At 44.7% G+C, this 14,465-nt stretch overlaps 1 protein-coding gene across 5 annotated transcripts in view; it reads right to left on the minus strand.

The window, feature by feature from the left end:
- FBXO11 (F-box protein 11) overlaps positions 1–14,465 on the minus strand; it is a 173,464-nt gene that overhangs the window by 28,142 nt on the left and 130,857 nt on the right. For all 5 annotated transcript variants that reach the window (XM_075925095.2, XM_075925094.2, XM_075925096.2 and 2 more), the window contains exons 10-11: positions 14,299–14,405; positions 14,076–14,213 (exon numbers count right to left, since the gene is read on the minus strand). In XM_075925095.2, the coding sequence (XP_075781210.1) occupies positions 14,076–14,213; positions 14,299–14,405 (245 nt within the window). The remainder of the gene's footprint in view (positions 1–14,075; positions 14,214–14,298; positions 14,406–14,465) is intronic.

The raw sequence follows: 14,465 nt of genomic DNA on the forward strand, positions 1-14,465 counted from the left end.
TGAAATATAAGAGTGTATTTGAGTTACCTCTTACCTGTTCTGTAACTGGTGTTCTTCAAGATGTGCTGCTCATGTCCATTCAACATAAGTGTGTGTGCCTGCGACATACACTAGTGCCGCAAGTTTTCCCTAAACAGTACTTGTAGGAACCGAGGTTCCCAGCTCTTTCTGGAGTGGTGCGCACATGCCATGCTATAAAGGACGCTGCCCGACCCTTCCCTCCTCAGTTCCTTTTAGCCAGAACTCTGACAGAAGGAAGAGGGGGGAAGTTGAATGGACATGAGCAACACATCTCGAAGAACACCAGTTACAGAACTGTGTTTTCTTCTTCGAGTGCTTGGTCACGTCCATTCAACACAGGTGACTGTAAGCAGTGTCTGTGGAGGTGGGTGGGAGTTAAGACCATGCAGAGTGCAGTACAGCCCTGCCAAACACAGCATCATTCCTAGCTTGCTGTATGATGGCGTAGTGAGATGTGAAGGTGTGCACTGACAACTACGTCGCTGATTGGCAGATGTCCTGAATTGGGACTTGCATGAGATCAGCGCACAATGAAGCCTGAGCTCTGGTAGAACAGACCCCGATCACAGAATCATGGAGCTAGAAGAGGCCTCAGGAGGTCATCAAGTCCAGCCCCCTGCCCAAAGCAGGACCAATCCCAACTAAATCAACCCAGTCAAGGCTTTGTCAAGCCAAGACTTAAAAACCTCTAGGGATGAAGATTCCACCCCTCCCTAGGTAACCCATCCCAGTGCTTCACCACCCTCCTAGTGAAATAGTTTTTCCTAAATCCAAACTAGACCTCCCTCACTGTAACTTGAGCGCATTGCTCCTTGTTCTGCCATCCCTCACTACAGAGAACAGCCTCTCTCCATCTTCTTTGGAACCTCCCTTCAGGAAGTTGAAGGCTGCTATCAAATCCCTCCTCACTCTTCTCTTCTGCAGACTAAATAAGCCTAAATCCCTCAGCCTCTCATAGATCATGTGTTCCGGCCCAATCATTTTGGTTGCCCTCCGCTAGACCCTCTCCAATGTGTCTACATCCTTTCTATAGTGGGGGCCCCAGAATTGGACGCAATACTCCAGATGTGGCCTCACCAGTGCTGAATAAAGGGGAATAATCACTTCTCTAGATCTGCTGGCAGTGTTCCTACTAATGCACCCTAATATGCCATTAGCCTTCTTGGCTACAAGGGGACACTGTTGACTCATATCCAGCTTCTCATCCACTGTAATCCCCAGGTCCTTTTCTACTGAATTGCTACTTAGCCATTCGGTTCCCAGCCTGTAACAATGCTTGAGATTCTTCCATCCAGAACTCTGCATTTGTCTTTGTTGAACCTCATCAGATTTCTTTTGGCACAGGTCTCCAATTTGTCTTCCAACATATCTACCTCTCCCCTTAGCTTAGTGTCATCTGCAAACTTCCTGAGGGTGCAATCCAGGTCATTAATAAGGATGCTGAACAAAACTGGCCCTAGAACCGATCCTTGGGGCACTCCATTTGAAACTGCCTGCCAACCTGACATTGAGCTGTTGATCACTACCTGTTGGGCCCAATAATCTAGCCAGGTTTGTATCCATCTCACAATCCATTTATCCAATCCATACTTCGTTAACTTGCTGGCAAGAATATTGTGGAAAACTGTATCAAAAGCTTTGCTAAAGTCAAAGTATATCACATCCACCAACTTCCCCATGTCCAGAGAGCCAGTTACCTCATCATAGAAGCTAATCAGATTGGTCAGGCATGACTTGCCTTTGGTGAATCCACGTTGACTATTTCTGATCACTTTCCCCTCTTCCAAGTGCTTCAAAATGGATTCCTTGAGGATCCCCTCCATGATTTTTCTGGGGACTGAAGGAAGGCTCCAGACAGGATGACTTTGCCACTTAGCTGAAAGCTGGACAAAAAATAACATCTTCTGCCAAACAAGTCCAGGCATTTAGAGTCTTTATTCTTGGATGTGGGTGCAGGCTATCCCTGGTGCTCCCTGAAGTTGATCAATTTCACAACAAGGGAGTTGGGTGGGTGAAAAGGTAGTTTTGGTCTCCCACAGGGACACAATACTTCATTTCTGCCCTCTTGGCTATACACAGGACAGAAAAAGGGGTTTGTCAAAGAGTCTAGGCAATCTTGGCAACTGCCTTACGTAGGGGTAAGGCCACCCTGGCAGGGCCCACTTGTCCCAGGATTCCAAACAGTGAGTCCAAGGTCTTCTGCACTTCCTCAGCCTAGAAAACCAAGCCATTGACCATCCTTCTTAAGAAGTCCTGGGGGACTCTCATCTCATTCAGGGGCACCACCAGAGGAGAAGCCTCATCTGGTGCTGAGGAAGAAAAGTCTGAGCTGGCTGACCTTCCTTTTGAAAGGGGGGTTGGTCACTTGCCCCAGCTACCAACTGTGAAGGGGCTGATGCCCTCACTTTGCCTGGTTGCCCACAAGGTGCTGAGGGCACCGAAGGGGCTTATAATGCTCTGCAGACAGTATGTAAGCTGGGGTTGGACCTGGAAACCCAAGGGAGTCCATGGACACCACTGATCCTTCCAATTTGATTGAAGCCACGGAATACCCTGGGATGACACAAGCAGTACTGAATGTGATGCTGCCGATGGATGCACGGATGTCTGTGCAGGAGGAATGGAAGCCGAAAGTGAGGCCACATTGCAGTATCAAATGCTTTCTGACACCCAAAATGAGGACCTTGTAAAGCGACTGCTCCGGTACTGGGATTCCACTGCCAACGGAGACCTTGGTGACCAGGAGTGCCTGCCTCTCTTCTCAAACTATGGTGCTCAGATGTATCCCTCAAATGCGGGGACTGGCATCAAAGAGGGAAGCCTAGGTGCTGTGATGGGGATAAGGACCACCAAGACAAGCCTCTGAGACTGAAGTACCTATGGTGCAGCAAACAGTGCTGTGGCCATGGGGAGATGTCCCTCTGCTGTTTCTCTGGTGCCACTGGCACCAGAGGGCATGTGCTTCCACAGGTCTGCATACCAACTCTGGCAATATGGGAACAGCATGTCATGCCCATGCCTCTCTCTTACGGACCTCCGAGGTGCTCTCAGCTTACGCAGCAGAGGAGAGTGGGACCTGATGGTACTTAGCAACCGAGGGCCAAACAGCAGCTTCCCGCTCTGCCAAGGTCCTGTTAGTGCTGGGGTTGTCACAGTACCAGCATGGTCCAGGTGTTTTGGATGTGGAGAAGAGATGGACCTCCAGCACTGGAGATAGCAACTAGCTATGACAATTTGGTGCCATCTGGGCCTTTTCTTCCTGATCGGCTGAGTGGTCGTCCTTCTTCCCTTGTCTTTATGGGGGGACTTGTCCCTTCCCAGCTTCCTTGCATGCTTTGCTGGGGCTGTAGATGGTAAACAGTGCCAAGCCATTACTGTGCACTGATGCACCAGTTCTCAGTGCCGAGTCCGACCTTTGGTCTTGCAGAGCAAGTGCGGACTCAGTTAGTAGAGTTTGGAGCTGAAGGCCCCTTTCTTTAATCATTTTCAGATAGAAGGACCTACAGATATGATACCTATCCCCCAGACAAAGTATCTAAGAGAAACAAAAAAGTTCACAAAACTATTTAAAGGTACTTAACTAAGAAGGTAACTATAACACAATGGAATAGGGAATGCTAGCTACAGCTAAGACTGGAGCACACTGTTCCAAGCACCATCACTGACGGTAAGGAATCGAGGAGGAAGGGGCTGGAGATTGTCCTGTATAGTGCTGCATATGCGCGCCATTCCAGGGGACACTGGGGACCCTGGCCCCTATGGGTACTGCTTAGGGAAAAACTTAGAGAATCATAGAATCATAAAACCATAGAGCTGGAAGAGACTTCAGAACACCATCAAGTCCAGCTCCCTGCCCAAGGCAGGATCAATACCAATTAAATCAATCCTTCGTCAAGCCAAGACTTTAACATTTCTAGGAATGGAGACTCCACTACTTCCCTAGGTAACCCATTCCAGGGCTTCACCACCCTCCTAGGGAAATAGTTCTTCCTAATATCCAACCTAGACCTCTCCCACCTCAACTTGAGACCATTGCTCCTTCTTCTGCCATCCATCACTACTGTGAACAACCTCTCTCCGTCCTCTTTGGAACCTCCTTTCAGGAAGTTGAAGACTGCTATCAAATCCCCCCTCACTCCTCTCTTCTGCAGACTAAACAGACCCAACTCCCTCAGCCTCTCTTCGAAGGTCATGTGCTCCAGCCCCCTAATCATTTGGATCACCCTCAGCTGGACCATCTCCAATTCATCCACATCCTTCCTGTAACTGGGGCCCCAGAACTGGACATAATACTCCAGATGTGGCCTCACCAGAGCCGAATGAAGAGGAATAATCACATCTCTGGATCTGCTGGCAATGCTTAATGCAACCTAATATGCCATTAGCCTTCTTGGCTACAAGGGCACACTATTGACTCATATCCAGCTTCTCATCCACTGTAATCCCCAGGTCTTTTTCTGCAGAACTTCTGCTTAGCCAGTGGATCCCCAGCTTGTAACAATGCTTGTGATTCTTCTGTCCCAAGTGCAGGACTCTACACTTGTCCCTATTGAACCTCATCAGATTTCTTGTGGCCCAATCCTCCAATTTGTCTAAGTTACTCTGGACTCTATCCCTTCCCTCCAGCAGATCTACCTCTCCCCCTAGCTTAGTGTCATCCGCAAACTTGCTGAGGGTGCAATCCATCCCCTCATCCAGGTCATTAATAAAGATGTTGAACAAAACTGATCCCAGAACCAAACTTTGGGGCACTCCGCTGGAAACCGACCGCCATCCTGACATCGAGCTGTTGATCACTACCTGCTGGGCCGGACCTTCCAGCCAGCTTTCTATCCATCTTACAGTCCATTTATCCAATCCACACTCCCTTAGGTTGCTTGCAAGAATATTGTGAAAAACAGTATCAAAAGCCTTGCTAAAGTCAAGGTATATCACATCCACTGACTTTCCCATATCCACAGAGCCAGTTACCTCGTCATAGAAGCTAATCAGATTGGTCAGGCACGACTTGCCCTTCATTAATCCATGCTGACTATTCCTGATCACCTTCCCCTTTCCAAGTGCTTCAAAATGGATTCCTTGAGGATCCCCTCCATGATTTTTCCAGGGACTGAGGTAAGACTGACAGGCCTATAGTTCCCTGGATCGTCCTTCTTCTCTTTCTTACAGATGGGTACTATCCATTGCCTTTTTCCAATCATCTGGGTCCTCTCCCGATCTCCACAACTTTTCAAAGATAATGGCCAAAGGTTCCGCAATGACATTTGCCAACTCCCTCAGTATCCTTGGATGTATTAAATCATGGATTTATGTACGGTTAGCTTTTTAAAATAGTTCCTAACCTGTTCTTTACCCACCAAGGGCTGTCTACCCTCATCCCATATTGCGTCGCTTAGCGTACTAGTCTGGGAGCTGACCATGTCCGTGAAGACAAAGGCAAAGAAAGCATTAAGTACTTCAGCTTTCCCCACAACATCTGTCACTAAGTTACCGCCCTCATTCAGTAGGGGTCCAGCACCCTCTCTGATCACCTTCTTCTTGCTAACATGTCTGTAGAAACCTTTCTTGTTATCCTTTACATCCCTTGAGAGTAGCAATTCCAATTGCGCTTTTGCCTTCCTAATAACTCCCCTGCATTTTTGAGCTACACATTTATACCCCTCCCTAGTCATCTGTCCAAGTATCCACTTTTTGTAAAGTCCCTTTTTGTGCTTAAGTTCACCAAGGATTGCCCCGGTAAGCCGATCCGATCTCCTACCATATTTGCTTCTCTTGCTATGCATTGCAATGGTTTCTTTCTGTGCCTTCAATAAGGCTTCTTTAAAATACTGCTAGCTCTCCTGGGCTCCTTTCCCCTTTGTGTTAGCATCCCAGGGGATTCTGCCCATCAGGTCTCTGAAGGAGTTGGAAGTCAGCTTTTCTGAAGTCTAAGGTGTGTATTTTACTACTCTCTTTTCTTCCTTTGGTCAGGATCCTGAAATCTACCATCTCATGATCACTGCTTCCCAGGTTGTCACCCACCTCTACTTCCCCTGCTAGTTCCTCCCTGTTTGTGAGCAGCAGGTGAAGCTGCATGGCCCCTGGTCGGATCTTTCAGCACATGTACCAAGAAGTTATCCCCAACATTCTCCAAAAACTTCCTGGATTGTCTGTGTACTGCCGTATTGGTCTCTCAACAGATGTCTGGGTGATTAAAGTCCCGTATGAGAACCAGGATCTGCAAACTGGAAACTTCTCTTAGTTGTCCAAAGAAAGCCTCGTCTACCTCATCCACCTGATTTGAAGGCCTGTAGCAGACACCAACTGCAACATCACTGCTGTTGCTTACACCTCTAAACTTGACCCATAGACTCTCAACAGGCTTTTCTCCCTCTATATACTGGAGTTGCGAGCAATCACAGTGCTCTCTTAAATATAGTGCAACTCCTCCTCCTTTTCTCCCATGCCTGTTCTTCATGAACAGCTTCTACCCTTTCATGATAGTGCTCCAGTCATGCGAGTCATCCCACCAAGTTTCTGTTATCACAATTAAATCATAGTTCTTGGACTGGATTAGGGCCTCCAATTCTTCCAGTTTTTTACCCACGCTTCTCGCATTGGTGTACAAACACTTTAGATAACCAGTTGATTGCCCTACCCTCTCCATTCGAAGCGGGATCCTCCTTTGTTGCTTGTTCCTCTTTGCAATTCTTCCCAGTATCTGACGTTCCCACTCCCCTCAGGGTTTTGGTCATCGTCCCCCGATGAACCTAGTTTAAAGCCCTCCTCACTAGGTTTGCAAACCTGCCCGCGAAGATACTCCTTCCTCTCTTTGTTAGGTGGATCCCATCTCTTCCTAACAATCCTTGTGCCCGGAACAGATTCCCATGGTCGAAGAAACTAAAGCCCTCTCTCCAACACCACGTGCGCAACCACGCATTTACTTCCTCAATTCGACAATCCCTACCCAGTCCTTTCCCTTCAACAGGGAGGATGGATGAGAACACCACTTGCACTCCAAATTCTTTGATCCTTCTTCTCAACTCTACGTAATCCGCAGTAACCCGCTCAAGGTCATTCATGGCTGTATCGTTAGTTCCCACATGGAGAAGCAGGAAGGGGTAGCGATCCGAAGGTTTGATCAGTTTTGTAAGACTTTCAGTCACATCCTGAATTTGAGCTCCTGGTAAGTAGCACATGTCTCGAGATTCCAAGTCCGGAAGGCAGATGGATGGCTCAATCCCTCTTAGGAGGGAGTCCCTGACCACCACCACCTGCCTTCTTATATTGGGGGTAGTGGTCATGTAATCCTCATCCCTAGGACTATGCATCCCATGCCTTCCAGTAGAAGTGGTTCCCTTCCGATTTCTTCCTTGTGAGGTCCTTTCCAAAGCATTCACCATTGCAGAGCCTGTGGAAAGAACCCGAAAGCGATTACTTACCTCTATAGCACTGGGGGATTCCTGTGCTGGCCTTTTTTTCCCTTCTAGTAGTTATACGCTGCCAGTTCTCTTCCTTGTCCTGTACTGCCTTCACTGGCTCTTCCACCTGCCTTGCTTGCAGGATTAAACGCTGCCTTCTACTAAGGAAGTCCTTCATCCTTTCTAATGGAGCGGAGGGTTGACACTTGGGCCTCCAGTCCTCTAATTTTTTCCTCCAAAATGGCGAACAGCTTGCACTTAGTGCAGATGAAATCCCTTCTTTCTTCCGGGAGGAAGACAAACGTGGTACATGCTCATAGACTCATAGACTTTAAGGTCAGAAGGGACCATTATGATCATCTAGTCTGACCCCCTGCACAGTGCAGGCCACAGAATCTCACCCACCCCTCACAGAATAATCCTCTCACCTATATCTCAGATATTGAAGCCTTCAAATACTTTGAAGACCCCAAGATGCAGAGAATCCTCTAGCTGTGATCTGTACCCCATGCTACAGAGGAAGGCGAAAAACCTCCAGGGCCTCTGCCAATCTACCCTGGAGGAAAATTCCTTCCCGACCCCAAATATGGCGATCAGCTAAACCCTGAGCATGTGGGCAAGACTCATCAGCCAGACACCCAGAAAGTTCTCTATAGTAACTCCTATCATCCCTCCATTGACCTATTCCCACTGATAATGAATGGTCAATTAGTTACCAAGATCATGTTATCTCATCAAACCATCCCCTTCATAAACCCATCTAGTTTAATCTTGAAACCAAATAGATCTTTTGCCCCCACTACTTCCCTTGGAAGGCCGTTCCAGAACCTCACTCCTCTAATGGTTAGAAACCTTCGTCTAATCTCAAGTCTAAACTTCCTACTAGCCAGCTTATATCCATTTGTTCTTGTGTCCACATTGGTATTAAGCTTAAATAATTCCTCTCCCTCCCTGGTATTTATCCCTCTAATATATTTAAAAAGTGCAATCATGTCCCCCCTCAGCCTTCTTTTGGTTAAGGTAAACAAGCCAAGCTCCTTGAGTCTCCTTTCATAAGACAGGTTTTCCATTCCTCGGATCATCCTAGTGGCCCTTCTTTGTACCTGTTCCAGTATGAATTCATCCTTCTTAAACATGGGAGACCAGAACTGCACACAGTATTCGAAATGGGGTCTCACCAATGCCTTGTATAATGGCACTAACACCTCCTTATCCCTACTGGAAATACCTCGCCTAATACATCCCAAGATCGTATTAGCCTTTTTCACGGCCATGTCACAATGGCGGCTCATAGTCATTCTATAATCAACCAGGGCTCCGAAGTCCTTCTCCGTTACTTCCAACTGATGTGTCCCCAGCTTATAACTAAAATTCTTGTTATTAATCCCTAAATGCATAACCTTACACTTCTCACTATTAAATTTCATCCTATTGCTATCACTCCAATTTACAAGATCATCCAGATCTTCCTGTATGATATCCCGATCCTTTTCTGAATTGGCAATAGCTCCCAACTTTTTGTGTCATCCGCAAATTTTATTAGGACACTTTTGGTGCCAAGATCAGCGATAAAAAGAGTAAATAAAATTGGCCCCAAAACTGATCCCTGAGGAACTCCACTAGTAACCTTCCTCCAACCCGACAGTTCACCTTTCAATATGACCCGCTGTAGTCTCCCCTTTAACCAGTTGCTTATCCACCTCTCAACTTTCATATTAATCCCTATCTTTTCCAATTTAACCAATAATTCCCCATGTGGTACTGTATCAAATGCCTTATTAAAGTCGAGGTAGATTAGATCCACTGCATTTCCTTTATCTAAAAAATCTGTTACTTTCTCAAAAAAGGAGATCAGATTGGTTTGGCACGATCTACCTTTTGTAAAACCATGTTGTAATTTGTCCCAATTGCCATTAGCCTCAATGTCTCTAACTACTTTCTCCTTCAAAATTTTTTCCAGGATCTTACATACTACAGATGTCAAACTAACAGGCCTATAGTTACTCGGGTCGTTTTTTTTCCCTTTCTTAAAAATCAGAACTATATTAGCAATTCTCCAGTCAAATGGTACAACCCCTGAGTTTAGAGATTTATTAAAAAATTTTGCTAATGGACTTGCAATTTCATGTGTCAGTTCCTTTAATATTCTTGGATGAAGATTGTCTAGGCCCCCCGATTTACTCCCATTAAGCTGTTCAAGTTTGGCTTTTACCTCGGATATGGTAATATCTACCTACATATCTTTAGTCCCATTTGTTAAGTTACCATTATCCCTAAGCTCTCCATTAGCCTCATTAAAGACTGAAGCAAAGTATTTGTTCAAATATTGGGCCATTCCTAGATTATCCTTAATCTCTACTCCATCCTTAGTAATTAGCGGTCCTACTTCTTCTTTTTTGTTTTTTTCCTGTTTATATGGCTATAAAACATTTTACTATTGGTTTTAATTCCCTTTGCAAGGCCCAACTCTACCTGACTTTTAGCCTTTCTCACTTTGTCCCTACATGCTCTAACCTCAATAAGGTAGCTTTCTTTACTGATTCCTCCCATTTTCCACTCCTTATATGCTTTCTGCTCTTTCTTAATCACCTCTCTGAGATGCTTGCTCATCCAGCTTGGTCTAACACACCTGCCTATACATTTTTTCCCTTTTCTAGGGATACAGGCTTCTGACAGCTTCTGCAACTTTAACTTAAAATAATTCCAGGCCTCCTCCACTTTAAGATCCATAATTTCTTTAGTCCAATCAACTTCCCTAACTAATTTCCTTATTTTATTAGTTAGCCCATTTGAAATCAAAATCCTTAGTCTCAGATTTATTTTTGTTTATCCTTCCATTTAATTTGAACTGAATTAGCTCATGATCACTCGAGCCAAGGTTGTCTCCTACAACCATTTCATCTATGAGGTCAACAACCATAAGACATACCACACTAATACCAACCCTGGTACCTTCCCTTGCAACAAACCCCGTTGCCAGCTTTGTCCACATATTCATTCTGCTGATACCATTATTGGACCTAACCAAGTGAGTTATAAGATCAAGAACACGTATTCCTGCGCATCCAGAAATATAATCTATGCTGTCATGTGCCGAAAGTGTCTGTCTGCTATGTACATTGGACAAACATCTCAGACACTTCGCCAAAGGATTAATGCCCACAAAACAGATATCAGACAAGATCACAAAGAAAAAACAGTTTCTTGCCATTTTAACCAGAAAGGACACTCTCTCAATGACTTAACCACCTGCATTCTGCTACAAAGACCTTTTACATCTGCACTTGAAAGGGAATCCTCTGAACTGTCATTCATGTTAAAATTCACTCTCCAAAAAGGAATGAACAAACACTTGAACTATCTTACCCATTATCAAGATAGCTTCCCCAATTATCACCTCTAATACCATTAACTCACAAACATCTCCCTCTCCCCACCTCTAATATCATCAATTCACAGACACTTACCTTCCTTCCCCCCCCCCCCCGCATCCCCCTCCTGTTCTGAAATGTGATTTGTCCTTTTCATATGTGTTCATTTTTTTTAATTGTATCCTTTGGTATATATGGTTGTGACTATTTTCTTCCACTATTTGATCTGAGGAAGTGGGCCTTGCCCACGAAAGCTCATCATCTAATAAACCATCTTGTTAGTCTTTAAAGTGCTACATTGTCCTGCATTTTGCTTCTGCTACCCCAGACTAACATGGCTACATTTCTATCACTACTTCATTAAAAACATTAAAGAGGTCTCTATCCATATCCAAATTGGATCCTGGTGGTCTATAACACACCCCAAGCACTATCCCAGGGGAGGATCTGATAGTTTTCTTCCCCAATGTGATTTTTTCCCAAACAGACTCTGTCTTCTCCATTCCATCACTTTTTATTTCTTTACAATCTACCTCATCATTGATATACAATGCTACTCCACCACCTTTACCTTTATTTCTGTCTTTCCTAAACAGCACATACCCTTCAATACCTGTACTCCAGTCATGCCTAGTATTCCACCATGTTTCTGTTATTCCTATAATATCTGGTTTCACTTCCTGGACCAATAGCTCTAGTTCCTCCTTTTTGTTACCTAGGCTCCTCGCATTGGTGTACAAACATCTTAATTTTTCCTGTTTGGCCTCATTCACATTCTTTACCTAATTTGGCACGGACGTTATACCTCCAATATGACCTATTAGACTAGTATCCACCCCACCCTTCCTCATGTTCATTCTCCTACCCCCAGCTATATCCTTTCTTACTTCGTTTTCCTCCCTCTCAGTGTTAAAATCTGGCATAGAGATTACCTGGGCATTTTCCAACTGTCTCCCCCAAATTCCTAGTTTAAAGCTCTCTTAATCAGTTGAGCCAGCCTCCATCCTAGAAGTCTATTTCCCTCCCTACTTAGGTGAAGTCCATCCCTAGAGAACAGTCCTCTGTCCATAAATGCCTCCCTGTGACCATACATCCCAAAGCCCTCCTTATAGCACCACTGCCTAAGCCATCTATTGATCATCGTAATCCTGTCACATCTTAGTTGCCCTTCTCTAGGAACAGGCAGAATCCCACTAAAGATCACCTGAGCCTCAATTTCCTTGAGCATCCTCCCCAGCCTAGCATAGTCTCCCTTAATTCGTTCCAGCGAGAATCTAGCCGTATCATTTGTTCCTACATGAAGGATGATCAATGGATTCCTTCCTGCTCCCTTAATAATCCTCTTCAACCTCAGTTCCACATCTTGTATCTTAGCACCTGGCAGACAGCACGCCCTTCTATTCTCTGGATCAGCTCTGGTTACAGGCCTATCTATTCTTCTCAATAAGGAGTCCCCAATCACATAGACCTGCCTTTTCCTAGTGACAGTGAAATTCTCTGGTCTATCTCTAGCTTCCTCTGGCTGCAAGTCCTTGCCATTCCTGTTTTCCCTTGTAATCCTAATGCTCATTATTGGTGTTGTCTCCATTAAGTCTTCCCCTTTATCTATGGGACTAGCCACTCTTCTCTTCTTCCTCACCCTTCCATCTTCATTATCTACCTGCTGTACCCCTTCTTCATTCTCCAGCTCCACATACCTGTTCTTGAGCTCTATTTTTCCTTCACTGACCCATCTTTTCCTCTGCCTGGTTCTCTGAGTCACATGCTTCCACTGTCCATTTTCTTCGCCCAGCAGTCCCCCCTCTGAAGCCCTTGATCCTGCTTCCATCTGCATATCTAAACTTTCCCCTTCAGCCACGTCATGCCTTTGCCCCATCATCTGCTCAAACCCCCTTCTAAACTCGACCAGAGTTTCTACCTGCATCTCCAGTCCTCGGATCTTTTCTTCCATCAGCTCGATCAGGCGGCACTTCATGCAAACAAAACTCCTTTCAGGTACCCCCTCCAGAATCATGTACATACCGCAGTGTAGGTAACAACAGCAGACCTATCACTATCCATACCTGCTGTCCTAAAAAGGGTTTAAAGGAAAGGCAAGAGTACCTCGCTCGCTTCCCAACTCCCTCTCTAAACTCTCTGTTTGCAATCACCTATTTGCAAGCTCCCTGGTCGCTGACTCACTCCTTTATAAAGCACTGGACTGCCTGATAGTCCCTCCCCCTACCAAGGCTCAGCCAATCAGCAGAGGCTTCTAGATTTCAAATGTTAATTAGATGCCAACAGTTTCCAGCTGCCAGTCACAGCACACACTCCGAGGGGCGTGGGGGAAAAGGTAAAGAAAAAGAAAAAATAACACATCACACTCACAAACACAAACTCAGAACACAGCGAGAAAGCCCCAAACACAACTCACACTACAGGCAGCCACTTCCCTCAAGAGTCCTGTAGTCACTTCTCCCTTACCTGGAGAACTCCCTCGCTAAACTCCCTGTTTGCAATCACCTCTTTGCAAGCTCCCGTGTCACTGACTCTTCCCACACAGGTGCATGTGGCAGGTACACATACCTATGTTAAATAGATATGAGCAAGCACTTGAACTCCATATTTCAGAGATAATAACCCACTGGGATTACTCATGGAAATGTATACTCCAGTTATTGTTTCAGGATCTGTGCACTGATGTTGTCTTGATTCTGCAGTAGTTTCATTTAGTTTGTATTTTTAAGGTTTTCTTTGCAACCACTAGGTGTAGAATCTTTTTCTTCTAAATGAAAGCTCTGGTAATAGATGGATTCCATCACCAAATGCATGACAGAAGAGCCAGCATCCTGTATATTACTCAGGACCCACTACTAAAAGGGGTTTGATATATCCTGTTGCCAAGATGCAACATTAAATCACATAGTTTCTGTTTTCTTTTACTACACTCTTAAATCTTTCAGGTATTTTCATAAGGTTACATATGGAATTAAGAGCCATTTTAACTAGTATAAGTGTGCTCCTAAATATTTACAACATTTTGTTGCAGCAGTGATTTTTTGTTATTCTGAATCTAATCGATTTGTGTTGCCAACCTACTATAAAAATCTCTATGATACTATGCGATGCTTTGAAGTAAACAAGTTTGGACTATGAAGAGAGTTGCTGAGGAAGGAACGTTAGAGATTTTTAAAATATATGGTCACAAAAACATTTCTTCAAAACTATTGTGAAGTGATATTTGAGAGCTACAGATGTACGGTAGTGGACAATAATCTCTCTTCAAAACAAAAATGTATATTACCATGCCATGATCAAATGTGAAAACACCAACATCACGCCCATGATGAATATGATTCCGTCTGATAATGGGGTTTCCATGGTTTTTTACCCAAATCCCCGCCAATGCATTATTGGAGATCTCGTTGTCCTCATATATTCCCTGGCAAAAAGAAAATAAAACCCAATAATCAATAGTAATAAACATTAATACAAAAGCCAGAAAAAAATTAGAAATAGAAAAGTACCTGTGCATGGTCTGTAATGTAAAGTCCAACATTCTCACAGTCACTGATGTTACAGTGTTTGATAGTAGGACAAGCTCCCTGGCCACTAACACATACTGCAGACCCCACTAGAAGAAAAGTATACAGTTATCAAATATTAGAAGTATAGTGTATTTATAGATAGTCTG

Source organism: Pelodiscus sinensis, chromosome 3, assembly GCF_052426305.1.
Source record: "Pelodiscus sinensis isolate ZL-2025 chromosome 3, ASM5242630v1, whole genome shotgun sequence".
NCBI lineage: Eukaryota > Metazoa > Chordata > Testudines > Trionychidae > Pelodiscus > Pelodiscus sinensis.